General features: G+C 59.6%; 5 protein-coding genes across 5 annotated transcripts; 2 read left to right on the top strand and 3 right to left on the bottom strand.

Annotated features, from left to right (window-relative positions):
* Positions 1-71: 71 nt before the first annotated feature.
* SPRG_19806 (hypothetical protein) lies at positions 72-1847 on the top strand (the record flags this gene model as incomplete). Its single annotated transcript, XM_012343669.1, has 9 exons — positions 72-424; positions 469-570; positions 611-751; positions 791-890; positions 946-1113; positions 1159-1402; positions 1452-1517; positions 1567-1670; positions 1728-1847. 9 exons carry the CDS (start codon positions 72-74, stop codon positions 1845-1847), a joined length of 1398 nt encoding a protein of 465 aa, XP_012199059.1.
* A 4680-nt stretch (positions 1848-6527) lies between these two features.
* Positions 6528-8164, bottom strand: SPRG_05005 (hypothetical protein; the record flags this gene model as incomplete). The annotated part of the gene is made up of 6 exons (XM_012343518.1): positions 6528-6977; positions 7024-7228; positions 7272-7359; positions 7403-7691; positions 7738-7947; positions 7997-8164. Coding segments are annotated over 6 exons (1349 nt in total), but the record flags the coding sequence as incomplete, so codon positions are not given.
* A 579-nt stretch (positions 8165-8743) lies between these two features.
* Positions 8744-9679, bottom strand: SPRG_19807 (hypothetical protein; the record flags this gene model as incomplete). Its single annotated transcript, XM_012343670.1, has 2 exons — positions 8744-9219; positions 9262-9679. 2 exons carry the CDS (start codon positions 9677-9679, stop codon positions 8744-8746), a joined length of 894 nt encoding a protein of 297 aa, XP_012199060.1.
* A 2057-nt stretch (positions 9680-11736) lies between these two features.
* On the top strand, positions 11737-13245 carry SPRG_19808 (hypothetical protein; the record flags this gene model as incomplete). Its single annotated transcript, XM_012343671.1, has 1 exon — positions 11737-13245. One exon carries the CDS (start codon positions 11737-11739, stop codon positions 13243-13245), a length of 1509 nt encoding a protein of 502 aa, XP_012199061.1.
* A 611-nt stretch (positions 13246-13856) lies between these two features.
* Positions 13857-14601, bottom strand: SPRG_22149 (hypothetical protein; the record flags this gene model as incomplete). The annotated part of the gene is made up of 2 exons (XM_012343710.1): positions 13857-13965; positions 14021-14601. The coding sequence occupies 2 exons, from the start codon at positions 14599-14601 to the stop codon at positions 13857-13859; spliced, it is 690 nt and encodes a 229-aa protein (XP_012199100.1).
* Positions 14602-14678: the final 77 nt, after the last annotated feature.

Genomic DNA, 14678 nt, shown 5'->3' on the forward strand with positions numbered 1-14678 from the left:
TCCATACACCTAATATCTATAAGGGTAAGGGTGACGCATCTTGAAGGCTATTCTTGTCATTTCGAGCTACGATGAAGGCCACGGTTGTGCCTACGCAGTGCGTCGACGCGGCCAAGCCAGTGTCGACGGGTCCCGTGTCGTCGCTGCGACCCACGGTGCCACCCTCTGGTCTTGCGCAGTATCGCGACTGGCCCTTCGCCGTGCTCTTTGTCATCAACGTGCTTGCGATCCTCGTCGTGGCCTTGCTCTGGGGCGCCCCAAGCTTGGACGACAGCCAAGACGCCTCGACGTCGATCGACGTCACGTACGTGGGCAAAGGGATCGGTATCATGGCGGCCATGTTCGTCGTCAGTCTCGGCCTCTCGGCGCTGATGGTGCTCGCGATCCTCAAGTTTCCCGCCGAAATCATCACCTTTGGACTATGGTGTGCACTTTCTAGAGTGTCGTCGGTCGATGGAGCTTGCGTAGGACCAACTTGACGCTGTGCTTTCTGGTCGCGGTCCTCGGACTCGTCACCGGCATCCTCGTGCTCGTCATCATTGGGGGCTTGTCAACCGCACTCTTTGCTTGGTACAACGACTGCTCCTTGCGAGGGACTCATCTCTTGCAGCTACATGTACGGTGTGCGCGACCGGCTCGCGTTTGCGGCGGCCAACCTCCGTGTCGCGGCGGCCGCACTCGTCGACGTCAAGGCGCTTGTCCCGATAAGCTTTCTTTTGGTGCTCTTGCAGCTCGTCTGGACACTTGTCTGGTACAATGAGTCGCCACATCGCCGCTCCAATCGCACTAGGTTCATTGCGCTCTATGGCATCTTTGTGCAGGCCCCGCCCGCGTCGACGCCGGCGGTGCCTGCGATCCTACTCTCGCTCTCGCTGCTCTGGGGCATCTCGGTACATGATTGTCTCACGATATATTATGTACAAGTTGTGCTTGTCCATGACCTAGGTGCTCAAAAACATCAACGTTGTCACGATTGCCGGTGGCGTTGCGAGCTGGTGGTACGGCGAGAGTGCCGCACCGACGGCCGGCGCTCTGCAGCGCGCGACGACCACGTCACTGGGCTCCATCTGCCTCGGGTCGCTTCTTGTCGCGATTCTCCAAGTGCTGCAGCAGGTAATACGTCAGCTCTTAGAAGCGCGCCATGACGTGGCAGCGTAGCTTCTCGAGATGGCGAGCCGCAACGGAGGCGTCGGCGCACTCGTCGCGAGGTGCCTCATGAGCTGCCTCGTCTCCCTTTTTGAGCTCTTCAGCCACTGGGCGTTTGTCTACGTCGGCGTCTACGGCAACACGTTCGTCCAAGCCGGCAAGGCGACCATGCAGCTCTTCCATGCGCGCGGCTTCACGGCGCTTCTCAACGACGAGCTCATCTCGAGTGCGCTCGCCTTCTCGGCGTTCGTTGTCGGTACAAAAGAGATACTGCTTGGGATACGAGGTGACGACCTTTATGGTAGCTCTCATCTGCAGCGGCGTTGGCGTTGCCGTGTGTGCGATTGACACCCAGGCAACTGCCACGCTAGGTACACGCTCTGCGAGCCATCGCAAGGGGGTATACAAGGCGCTGTCTAGTGCTTGTGGGTCTCGGCTCCTTCTTTATGGCGCTGGCTGTCGCGCTGGTCGTGCTCAGCACCATCGACGGTGCGGTCGCGACCGTGTACGTGTGCTTTGCCGAGGTTCGCAGCTTCGTCTTGCAGTGGTGGAAGGCCACGTTTAACTTGTTGTGGTTGTAGCACCCGGAAGCACTGGGGCAGAGCCACCCCGAGCTCTTCCAGCTGCTCATGCGCGGCTGGCACGCCATGTACCCGGATATCATGGCCTCGGCCGGCTACCCATTGCCAACGGCAACCTAACTCTCGCTTCTGACTTGTCTTCTATTGCATGCAACTACATCGAAAAATATGATAAAAAATATCAATAAATCGCATTCCGACATCGTCCATGTACATGATACATTCGAGGACTTTGTGATATGGGTGCCGAGGGCCGCCTTCTGATCCTCACCCGACTTCTGAGCCAGCTACTGAAGTCTCCCAACTTGGGAGACTTCGGTAGCTGGCTCAGCGAGAAGTGCTTGGGAGTCCCAAGCACTTCTCGCACGCCTGGTCCGTGGTAGCTGTCCGTGATACCGGTAGCTCGGTAGCTTGCCACCGTTCCATTTGGACGGCCACGTAATGGCGTCAGATTGCACTGACCATGGTGGTCGCCCGCGATGGCGATGGTATCTCTGCAGCTAACCCTTCTGCATGATCGTAGTGGCGACCGTCAAGCATGGTTCCTTGCCGTCACGAGCCAATCACATTCGTTGCAGGTTATGACGTTAGCCAATCAATCGCGACGCCACCAACTTCAACGCATTGCCAGGCTAACGATATCTTGGCACACTTCGATTCGCGCCGTCCACAACCAACACCCAACTCTCATGTCTTCTCTGCCGACTTCGACGCTTCTGCTGCCGCCGCAAGAGCGGTTCGGCCTCGTGCTCACGCCCCCTTCTTCGGGCGTCGTCAAGGACGGTATCCTCGTTCAGGACGTCACCAACCCGCGCTTCAAGCACCACGTTCAGCCCAACGCCGTTCTCGCCGCCATCAACGGTATCCCATTCCACGGGCTCCGATGGGACAAGTCCGTCGAGCTCCTCCAAACAACACCACGACCGTATGCGCTGACATTTGCGCACTCGGTCTCCTCGCCGCAGTCCACACCAACGAAGCGCGAGCCGCCGTCGTACGTAGCTGTCGTCGAGCGCGGCGTGCACTTTGCGGAAGCAGCCATGCACGGTATTCACGGCGCCGTCGTCCACCACCTCACGTGCGAGGCCAAGGCCGACGGGATCCTTGCAGTGGGCGATGTCCTCTACAAGGTGGGGGAGACCTCCGTGCTCGACCAGCCGTATTCCGTCGTCATGGACATCGTTGCGAAGGCCGCCCGGCCGAGTGCCCTGCAGTTCATTCCTCACGCCTTGGTCGCCGACGTGGTATGCTCGACGCTGCCAGCTTCTGGCCGACTGGCCTCTCTGAACAGCAGTGTGGTGCCCGAGGTCGTTTCGAACGCCAATATGGACCACGCCTTCTTCCGCAAGATCCGCGGCTCGCTCAAGGAAGGTCACCTGTATCGTCAAGGTGTCCTCTTCAAGTTTTGGCACTCGCGCTACTATGTCTTGACACGGACGGCGCTCCTGTGCTTTGCCAGTCCACGGTCGCCGGCGCCGCGCCGGGAGCTCACGTTCGCAGGTCGTCGCTGCAGCGTCCAGAGCCTGCGCGCAACGAAAAAGTTTGGATCCGTGGCTGTCGTGCACCTCTTGCGCGTCTGCGTCGACCGCAAGCACCTTGTGCTCGCGTGTGCCACCGAGAGCGACAAGGCAGCGTGGATGACGGCCCTCCAGCACGCCATGACGGTCGCGCAAGAGCCCCCGTTGGCGCATTCGCGCGTAATGGCCGCCGCGTAGACAGCGCTGTAACCGTGCCGCCTCCGCCCTCCATACCACGTGTCCACGCCCCAATCCACGCTTCCATCGCTACCTGCACAGGCGCTTCGCATGCGCCGCTTGTCGTCCCAAGAAAGAAAAGCGGAACAAATGACCGCAGTTAGAGTTGTTCCACTCGAGTTAACCATTGACGAGTACGAATATTGACATTACACCATCTTCTGAGAACATTCTTCTGGTGTGCCTTGATCGGCCACCACGGCCTTTGCTATTATCTTGGTCCAGCGTCACTTCAATGTGTTGACATGTGTGAACGGTGCATCGTTGCAGGAGATGCTGCCACGTCATCGTGATCCTGGATCGTGGGTCGAGCGGCGTCAGGCGTTGGCAAACCAACGACCATAGTGACGACTGGAACGGGCCCAAGGTCGAGCGCACCGCGACCCACGCGATGAGGCTTGTGTGTGGAGCATGATTATTCGAAGCAACAAATTGGGAATCCCGAAGAGCTTGGCGAGAGCATGACGGACGAGGAGCGCAGCACCTTGTATTGTGTGGAGCTTTATCCACGAAGACACCCACTTGTTACGGCTAATCGTCATAGGCAAAGACGACCAGACCAGTCGACTTGGCGTCCCAGTAGCTGTACGTCCGAACTCTCGCGAGTCAACGGCGCGCGCAATATGCAGACTTGCTCGCTTATGATCCGCACGATGCGTTCGATCAGAAAATCACGCGCCCGTCTATGGAACTCGATCGCATCTGCGCTGCTGTTCCACTTCTTCCGCTTCTTCACCGAGTACGTACGGTCACGGTTGACCAGGTCGCATCTCCAAATCAACTTCCGATTCAAAAAGAGTGCATCTCTTTCAACCCAGCTGTCAATGACGACCCTCAACAACTGTGTTCCCAATATGCGCGGGGCAAGCGAGGCGCGTTGGGTCGGTTTTGTCGAGCCCGTGTAGATGGGCTCGGAGCTTGATCGCATCACAGTTCTGGAACTATTTTCTTCTATACCTTGTTTCGTGGCCAACCAAGGGTCCTTTGATCCGACGCAAACACTGCTGACCGTGCTCCCATCTGTCAATGACGCCAGGGACCAGCGGTATAATAGCGCGCCAGCATCAAAATTACGAGGGGCGGTATCCATGTCCTCATGCGTTGCCGCTGTCTTTCATCCTCCAATCACGTGCTATTCCTACCCTCAAACTGGGACCATCACCTTAAACAGCTGTCTCCACAATGTGCACAGTGGCGACCGAACGGTGGCGACCGAACGGTGGGCAGCACGCCATCGATGCCGAGAATTTTTCAGAAAACTCGCAATTCGCGTCCTTCTTAGCTCGCGTTCGTCACTGCGGCAAAAGAAGCATGGCGAGCACCACGCGCCTTCGACTCGTGGGGTCCAGCGGCACCTCGCTCCACGACAAGTTCAAGGCGCGATGCTGCGTCACGCTCGAGCTCCCGCCCGGCTGCGCGCTTGGGCTTGTCCTTGCAGCACCGGCGTCCGGCATCATCGCGCACGATCTTGTCGTTCTCGATGTCAGCAGCCTGCACTTGGTTCCCCACGTCGCGCCGAGCGACCGACTCGTTGCGATCGGTGGCTGCTCCGTGGACGGGCTCGGGTTTGCCGCTGCGTCCAAGCGTCTTTGCTAGCTGCCTCGACCCCTCGCACTCATATTTGAAAGCACCATCATTGGGCGCGAGCTCGCCCGGCTAGCGCCGCGGCCAAAGAGCGAGCCGCCATCCTACGCGGTCGTCGTCGAGGCAGGAGTCTACTTGACAGCCGGCATCCACGGCGCTGTCGTGGATCGCCTCACGGGCCAGGCCAAGGCCGACGGGATCGTCAGCGTCGGCGACGTGCTGTACAAGGTTCACGAGACGGTCGTGCTCCATCGATCGTACGAAGCAGTGGCGTCCATCTTGCGGCGCGCGCCGTCCCCATGCACGTTGCACTTTGTGCCACATGCGCACATGGATGCTCTGGCATCGATCGCAGCACCAGCCTTGCCGGGCCTCGAGCCGCGGCTCACCGAGGCTAGCAACAGCAACAGTGACGAGGCCGGTCGGCGCAAGTCGGACGACGTAGGCGTCCTCAAGCAAGGACCACTGCACCAACAAACCCGTCTGTTCAAGCGAAGGACCCCGGTGTACGTGGTATTGACGCCGACTGCGCTACGCTGTTTCAAGCACCGTGCATCCACCTCGGCTCAAGCCGAGCTCGTGTTTGCGGGACACCGGTGTACGGTGCAGCGTCTGCCCGCGACGGGACCGCTCTACCACTTTGTCGTGCGCGTCGGTGCCAAGCAGCAGCTACAACTCGCGTGCGCAGACGACGACGAACGGCGCGCGTGGATGCGGGTGCTGCAGCAAGCGATGGTGGACGCTGGTTTCGCAATGCGACCGTCGACCGTTCTCGGCCAAGCGACCAATCGTCGAGACGACCCAGCGTTGCGTGTGACCGTGCTCTCGGCCATCAACTTGGTGCCTGCTGGCCACACGGTATTCCTCCACTTTTTCTATTGAACCGAGGTCGACGCGTTGCCTAGGTCCATGCCGTTTGTCGCTTGTCGCTACAGAACAAGATGTTTCTGACCAAAGTCGTTCGCGGCGACCGATCACCAGTGTGGTACGAAGACAATATGACCACGTTCCACGCAGTCGAGAAGGACAGCGTGCTTGGGGTGTGTGTCTATGACGCCCGACGAGGGCGCCCGTCGCGTCTTCTGTCGACGCTGCAAGTGCCGCTGTCAACGCTGCCACGGCAGCGCAAGACAGTCCGCACCTTCAATTTGGTCGGTGATGCAATCGGCACCACGCTCACCCTTGCGTTCGAGTTCCGTTGACATTTCGTGTTTGTCACGTAAAAGTGTCTTTTGAATGACAACTTGTGCGTCTTTTTCATCTTCTTGCAGTAGGTCCGATGCGAGTGTCTAAAGGACGGTTGACGGGCCCACTCGGCCCCTCCATATATCGTTTTCAAGGGTTAGCTCAGGAGGATTCTACGTCCTTGGTTAGTCGGGTTTTAGAACCTTCGCAACAAACAATCGTCATCCGTGGCAGCGCCCGCGTCTCTTTGTACGACCATCATATGCAAGCCATTTTCGTCCACATCTCACGTGCACAATATTGTCATTTATACCATCGGCAACAAGAAAGGATCGATGCTACACAAGACCGACAAGGCGCAGAGACCGCAAGTTACGCCGCGCAAAAGTTGGTCTGGGCAATGTTGAGGATCGAAAGAGGTAGCCAAGAAGACCGCCGAAGACGATACCAACGGGCGCCGGCACCTTGAAGAGTCCCACAAGAAGACCAGTCGCAAGGCACACGGCGGCCGACGCGTTGTTGTGCACGGCGTGCTGCCACAGCAGCGCGATGGCGGCGACGACGAGCCCGATCGCGGCCGAGTTGACGCCAGCCATAAACACCTGGAGCTTCTCGTGGCGACGCACCTTCTCCCAGAGCGGCAGCACCGCGAAGAAGAGCCCGACGCCGGGCCCGAAGAGGCCCGCGGCCGCCAAGAACGCACCGGGCACACCGAGCGCGACCGCACCTACATCAACATGTTCACTACGTCCAACTAGAGAGAGAGACGATACCCAAGTACGTCGACATGTTGAACATGGGGCCGGGCAGCGCCTGGATGAGGGCAAAGCCGATGAAGAACTGCTCCTTGGAGACCCAGCCAGCGTTGACGATGTCGTTAAGGAGCATCGGGAGCATGACCTGGCCGCCGCCAAAGATGATCGAGCCCATGCGGAAGAAGGCGTAGAAGAGCCCGAGATAGCTGCGCCCGAGGGTTCCCTACGACCAAGTTGACGCGTGCTCTTGGTGCAATGGCAAGTACCGTCGAATCCAAGTAGGCGAGGAGGCCAAAGGCCGCGAGCCAGCCGAGAATGAGGAGGACGCCGGCCCACGCGGGGATCCCGAGCTCCCTATGCAGACGCTATGGTGGCTGTGGATGTAGGCGGTACGTACCGTTCAAAGTGGGGACTGTGGCCATTGTCTTGGCGCTTGGCGGCCACGAGCGGGTTTGGGTAGCCCAGCGCCATGGCCGACAGCGTCGTGAAGCCGCCGGCAATCATGAGCAGCGGGAAGATCCACGTGCCCAGGCCCTGCGTCGCCAGCACGACGCAGCTCGAGATCGCAGCGATCGACATCTTGAGCTGGTCGTCGCCGCAAGCCTTTTGCCAGAGCTTGGTCGCGGCAATGATGACGAGCGAGACGGCGGCCGGCGCGAGCCCGACCATCCACAGAGGCACGCCAGCTACGTACACGCCATCAGTCCAGCCTCTTCAGATATCGTCTCGGACCGCCGAGGTATTCTTGAGCGCCGAGGCCCGCGAGAAGCATGACAAGGAAGCCGGGCGCCGTCCAGACGAGGAAGGCGAGAATGCCGCCGAGCGGCCCGGCGCGAAAGATGCCCATCGAGGTGAGGACCTGCGTCGACGTCGGGCCGGGCAGCGCCGAGCCGAGCGCGATGACCTCGAGGAAGCGCTCGTCGTCGAGCCACTGCAGCTTGTCTAGACCACGGTCGTTGGCACGAGTATGGAAATGACATCGATGTCTTACCGACAAAGCGCTCGTGGGCGAGACCCAGGTGCGCCTGCGGCCCGCCAAACGAGAAGAGCGCGACGGGCAGCATCTGCACGGGCACCGAGAGCAGCCGCTTCCAGTACGACTCGACGGGCCACGCCGTGCTGTCCTTGACCAAGAGCGACGTCGCTTCGCCCGGCATGGTAGCTTTGGTTGTGAGACGCTGTGCCAGATCCCGAGAAGATCGGTGGTCAGTGCAAACCCACGTCACGCTGGCCACCGTACTGGACTTGAGCGCGAAGAGTGGGACGCCATTGAATCTCCAGATTCGATCCAGGCGCCATGAGCTGCTCCACAGCGTCACTGGCAAGGCGTGGCGAGCAACCACGTGGGCATCGGTAGTTGTCAAAGATGGAGTCGGATGTGGTTCCAAGCTCGTTGGCAGGAGTGCGTGCAGGAAGGCCCAAGGTCCACGCCACACGTGAAGCTAGATGCGAGCATATGGTCGTCATGCACGGTGGTACGTTTGGCTGCGTAAAGCACCGTGTATCGTTCGCTCCTGTTTCCTTGACGGCTAACTATTCGTCCTCGCCGACGTCATCAACTACCGGTACTGTATGATGCGCCAATGCCTTGTCAACAATGTTGAAGGAGCCGCCGCCGAGGCGAAGTCATCTGGGACTCTCCATCGATTGCAACTTGCCGTTTGCTTGTGGACAGGGCCGTCTTCCTCGCAAAGACAGAGCGATTGACACCAAGTACGCATTTTGCACAGGACGCTGCTTAGCGTGCTTTGGTGACGAGCACGACGCGCGCCTCGGCACTCTTGCGATGCGTCGACGCACTCGCTTGGACGCGCGGGTCGCGAAACGACGTGTGCGGACTGCGCGTCGGCGTTGACGAGTCAAAGTTCTGGATCCAAAGCGCCTCGTGCGGCTGCATACCGCTCCAGTACCACCAGCGCAGCGCGTCCGAGGGCTCGTCGTCTTGCACGAGCGCCATGGCGCCGACGTACCCGCTTGGAAACCGTGTTTTGCACGAGACGAGCCGTGTCTCGGGGCACGACGACGACTCGGCCAGCGCCAAGGGCCAGTCCAGAACGACAGGCACGAGCGGCTGCCATACACTCAAGATGCGCAGCCGTAGCGTTCCATTTTCCACCAAGTCGCGCAGCTCTGGAGGCAATTTAGCCGTGTACATGGCACCCGTCGCCGGCGTCTGGTCGACGTGCACCAGCGGCGACGGTCGTCGTTTCGATCCTAGATCGTATTCGTTCTTGTCCTGCAGCGACGCAGGTGTACCTTGTTTTGCTTCACTGGCATCGGCGCTGCGAAAGGTGACGGTAAAGACATCCAGGTACACGATCTCCTCGGACGGTCGCCACTTGGCGGCGAGGAGGGCCTCGACATGGTCCTTGACGGCGGCCTCTTTTCCATGCGTCTCTAGCTGCCCATGCGCATCGAGAAGGGTGGGCAGAAGCGGCGGCGCATCCGAAATGGCTTGGAAACCATGCTCGTCGAGGCTGCACGCCGCCTCGTGGCCGCGCAAGTCTTGGAGCTGGACGACCCGCGGGACGCTCACCACGTTGGAGGGCACTGATGGCGTTTGAGATTGAGATTGAGATTTGCCGCCAAACGAAGCGAACGGCGGCGCGTCGTCCGAGGTGCGCGCAAAGTAGAAGACGGGCGCCGCCACCGACCCGCGTGGAGCGGCGTGCATGGGACTGTCGTCGGGTTGACGCTCGTATCCGGAAAGGTATCCGGAAAAATACCAAGATCGTCACAGTGTCATGAAATTTTGCCTCGTTCGCCGACGGTCCAAGGCAAAGAGACTTGGATGGACGACGAGTCCCCTCCTTGTAAGGCTATCGTACGTGGATTCGTTGATGCAATACGTCAGAAATACTGGTTACTAGATGCAAGGCGCTCGGCTGGACCACGAGTTGCCGACCTTCCGACGGAGTTGAATCAGAAGAGTCGACGGAGGACGTACAATGCATCGGCCAAGTACATGGTCATTGTACTCCGTACCTCGTAAGACGCGGGGATTGGCCAGCGACCTAAAGAATCGCCTGATTTATGATGGGACGCAACGCCTCTACGTACGGTCCCACGACGGCAGCCAAGGCATTTGTACTTTCGCACGGCGCACCTGGGGCGCACACTTGCTTAAAGTACCTCGCCCCGCTCCTTGCCACGGAGCCCCACACGAATGCAATCGTCTTCGATCTACTGGGCAGAGCATGGACGCAGCCGGTGGGCTGGCTTTGTTCGACACGACAACGATCGCAGAGAATGTACGCGTATGGTCGCGCTTTTCATTACCACAGGTGTTTCTCCTTGGGCACTTGATGGGGGACAGACTGCGCTGCTCGTGGCCGCAAGCTCCGAGGTTGCTACCGTCTTGAAACCGAATGTGTTGAAAGAATACCCCACGGGCTACGACAATATTCAAAAGTTGGAGGTCGGCCTGTCCCTCGTCGTGTGGAGCAACCATAATGGCACACTATGATGCCGCAACACCCTTGAGCAATGGACAGTTAGTACATACATCCACTCGTACAATACAGTACATATATGCCTGTCGTTCCATTGCTAGTGTTCTGGGAGCGTTGCTAATCAGCTCTTGCTGCTGTCCGAAACTGCCACGTACAAAGTGAAACTGCCAATGATCCCATGACGTGGCAACCGGACATTGCAGCTGGCGCCTGGCGCGTACACGGACTTCAAGTACCTCGCGCCACTGCTGCTGGCCGAGCCCGACACGAACGTCATTGCGTTCGATTTGCCTGGAAGCGGCCAAACGAGCATTGCGGCGGCCGGCGGCATTGCCGGCTTTGGCTCAACAGCGATCGCGGACGCGGTCGTCGAGGCGCTGCTGCAGCTCGGTTTGAACAACATGTTTCTCGTCGGCCACTCGATGGGCGGGCAAACGTCCATGCTTGTGGCCGCCAACCCGGCGCTCGCACCGAGTCTCCGCGGCCTCGCGCTGCTCAACCCAACGGGCTTTAGCCCGCACCGCAGCTGCCGACCGTACGTGTTTGCCAAGCTCTGGGCCAGCGCGCTGCGCTACTTGGGCGATGGCTCGAATTTTCTCCAGAGCTGGACCCACGCGTTCTACCTCAAGTGGCTCGGGTTTCCCAAGTCGACGCCGCCGCTCGTGTGTGTCGCCGCCATGCTGCACGTCGCATCGCCGGACTTTGAGCGTATCAAGGCGTCAGCCCACGCGATCAAAAGCCGCGGGCTGCCCACGTTCATGGCGCTCGCCACCGACGATCGCTTGATTGAAGTCTCGCTCGGGAAAGAAGTCGCGAGCGTTCTCGAGCCAAGCGTCCTGAAGGAATATGCCAAGGGCGGTCACAACATTCAGAAGACGCAAGCAGCCGACCTTGGGCCGGCACTCGTCGCGTGGAGCCATCGGAGCATGCTCTAAACTCAAATGTGGAGTTCTTGTATTGGTGTCAATAGCGTTCATTGTGGTGAGTGTCTCAGAGCTACAAGCAGTCCACCAGGACACTGCGATTCTGCCAGGCTCGTCGGCCAGTTCCGCAGCGATGAGAGACATCCCACCGACCAAAGGGACGTCGCCGAGCATGCTGCATATTCCGCTGCTAAATAGGCTCAATGGACCTGTCGAGGCCTACGTCGGCAAAGGCGCTTGCCCGTGTCATACTATCAGGCAACGTGCCAACGACAGTGTCCTGCAGACATGAAAACCTCTTCAACTTGATACATTGTTACCCGCCATACTTGATAGAAAGGCCAAGTCGGCACGGGATGCGACGCCCGGCGGCCGTCGTCTTGGCGCAGGCCGACCTCGTGCGCAGCATTGCAGCGTACCAAGATGGCATTCCGTACGCAATTTCGGCGCTGGATCATGTGTGGAAGACGTCGGTGACATTTCGCCGCATGGGCTCGCTTGGCCTTGGCTTTTCGTACGCGATCGACGGCGTCGTCGAGGGTTCGCACGCAGCGCTGCACCTTCTCTCGGTCGACCACCGCTTCCCAATGCACTGGGCCATGCTGAAAGGCCGCGACGACGAGTGCATCGCGTGGGCTGCGCACTTCCAATCGACGCTGCTCGCCCTCGAGGCCTTCCAGCCCTCGGCAGTCACGTGTGCCGCACGCTACGGGCGCGGTCGCGTCGTTCGCTGGCTCTTGGACCACGGCTTTAGCATGACGCCAGAGTCGATCACGCAGGCGGTGCTGTACGGCGACGTTGCGCTCGTGGCCTTGCTCTGCGAGCGCGCACCGACGATGGTCCCAGGGCGCGTTCTCGCCGCCGCCGCCGCCTGCGGTCACTTGGACGTCGCACGCTATCTGCACGCGCACTTTCCGCAAACGCTTCAGTCAAGTGGCGTCCTGAGTGCCGCCACCACCGCGCCTATGAACGCCGAGCCCATGCTGCGCTTTGTCAGCCGCGCCTTTCGCGGTCTCCGCCCGACGGGACGGGATCTCTCCCTCGCGCTCTGCCAAGACAGCCTACCGCTGCTGTCAATGGTCATGGACCTCTTTGATGATCCACCCATGACGTCGAGTGACACGTATTTTGCACTGACACGCGAGTACGCGGGCGCGCACCCCGAGACAATGGCGCTTCTCATCGGACGCTGTGCCGCGCTTGGCCTGCCCACGGAGCTGCGTCACGACCAACCCGCGTACTGCAATTGGGCATCGATCGTTAATAGCCTCTGCGATATCCGCTCGTCGGACGCCGGCGTCAAGGAGCAAGCGCTGCTTCAGTTGGGCGAGGCGCCACCATACGGTTGTGCCCGGCTCGAGCTTGTCCAATGGCTCGTGCGCCACGGCTGCTCGGTCTCGTCCGAGGGAGTCGACGCAGCAGCCCGATGCGGTGCAATGGACATCGTTCGCTTTCTAGATGAAGCGTGCGTGGACGGCTTCTCGCCGACAACCATGAACGTGGCGGCCGAACACGGTCATCTCGACATCGTACGCTACCTCCATGAGCACCGACATGAAGGCTGCACGCACCGCTGCATGGATGCAGCCGCCGCCAACGGCGACATGGCCATGCTTGCCTTTTTGCATGAGCGCCGAAGTGAAGGCTGCAGCACAGATGCGATCGACCATGCCGTGTTTGGTGGCCATTTCGACGTTGTCATGTACTTGCTTACGCATCGAGAGGAGGGGTTCACGTCGGCAGCGCTTGACACGTGCCGCGCCAAGGCGATGCGACGCTTGCTCGAAGCCAACATCCGTCGCATGCGCGGACGCTACGCGGCCTCTCGCTCGACGCCCGCACTCGCTAGCTGGGACACGATGTAGCTCTCTCTTGTGCTTCTTCAAGAATCGATGTATCTCGTACAATGTATGCACAGTGATGGCAGGCGTCACCATCGCCGGTTCGAAGAGGCCAATGTCATACTTGGCTACGGTGTGGCAGCAGCGATTCTACGGAAGAAGAGTCGAGCCGTCGAGGGACAACGCCAAGAGAGAAGGAAACAAGTACAAATGTCTTATATTCCTTTGCCAAGGGAGCCGGCAACGCCCGAAAAGACTTGCAAGTAAAGACCAACCGATGGCGGGGGATGGACTTCATTCATCTCCAAAATTTCACTTAGAACGCGGTCCTCTGCACGCATATCCGTTGAAAATCTCGTCTAAAAGAGCATCTTCGTACGTAGGAGCAGTCGCTACCGAGGCCCTGGGCACGTTGCTCCAGCGATAGCGGTCGTCGGCCAGACGCAAGATATCTTGTGCAGAGTCGGGTCGAACGTGATCTGGCGTTGCTCGCCGACAGTGAGTGTCACGGGATAGCGAACCATCCGTCGTTGCTGGGCTGTACACGACATTGAGGCCAAGGCGACGGCTGCGATCACAGAGGAGCTGCATCGCTGGCGACTCCGGCTGCGTCTCGAGCGCGTGTTGTACCATGGTTAGCGCGTCTGCAGGATCGAGCATCGATAGAACGGCATCAAGAACGTCGGCGTTGCGACTCTTGGCGGCCCGGAGCAGGTCGGCTGGGCTTGGTAGTGCGCCCACGCGCTCATGCATAAATCGCAGCATCGACACCGACGACGATCGCATCATTGGGTGATACAGCCCAGTCGTTCGCAAAGCAGTCGGAAAGGCAGTGTAGAGGTACTCCAAGAGGTCGAGGCGCCCGTGGAAGATGGTCAATGCAACGACCCCTCGAATACTCTGCGACGTTGCCGCACAGAGCTGTTCAACCAGCGCCACATCGCTGCGCTTGACAGCTTCTTGCATCGCCGTCGAGCTGACGGAAAAACCTTGGTCCAACAACCACTTGACAACGACGGGCCGGTCGTATCGGATTGCGCCCGTGACCGACGACTCCTCGGACACATCCAGCGCTAGGAGCTCCGCCTTGTAGAACTCTCCCCACGCAAGGCAAGCGTCGTCGTCGCCAACGCGCATGGCCCAGTGCCATGGAAAGCGCCTGTCGACGACGTGAAGATACAAGTCGCTATTCGAGTGCGCCGTCGACGAGCTGGGCACGGTAAACCGGAAGCCTAGGTTGAAAAAACCACCGGGCGCAAACGTGACTTGGTGCTTCCAGAAGTAGCTGAGGCGCGTGAGTGCAAGCGGAATCCCATCTTGGTACGAGGCCATCACACGCACGAGGCCCGCTTGGCGCAGCGCCACGTTGGCGGCCGTCATCCGCTAAGCTTTTTGGACTCTGGTGACTTTGCGACGAGCATACATTTTGATAAAACATGCACTCTTGATTGCCTGGA

This window comes from Saprolegnia parasitica, assembly GCF_000151545.1.
Source record: "Saprolegnia parasitica CBS 223.65 unplaced genomic scaffold supercont2.14, whole genome shotgun sequence".
In the NCBI taxonomy this organism is placed as follows: Eukaryota; Oomycota; class Saprolegniomycetes; order Saprolegniales; family Saprolegniaceae; genus Saprolegnia; species Saprolegnia parasitica.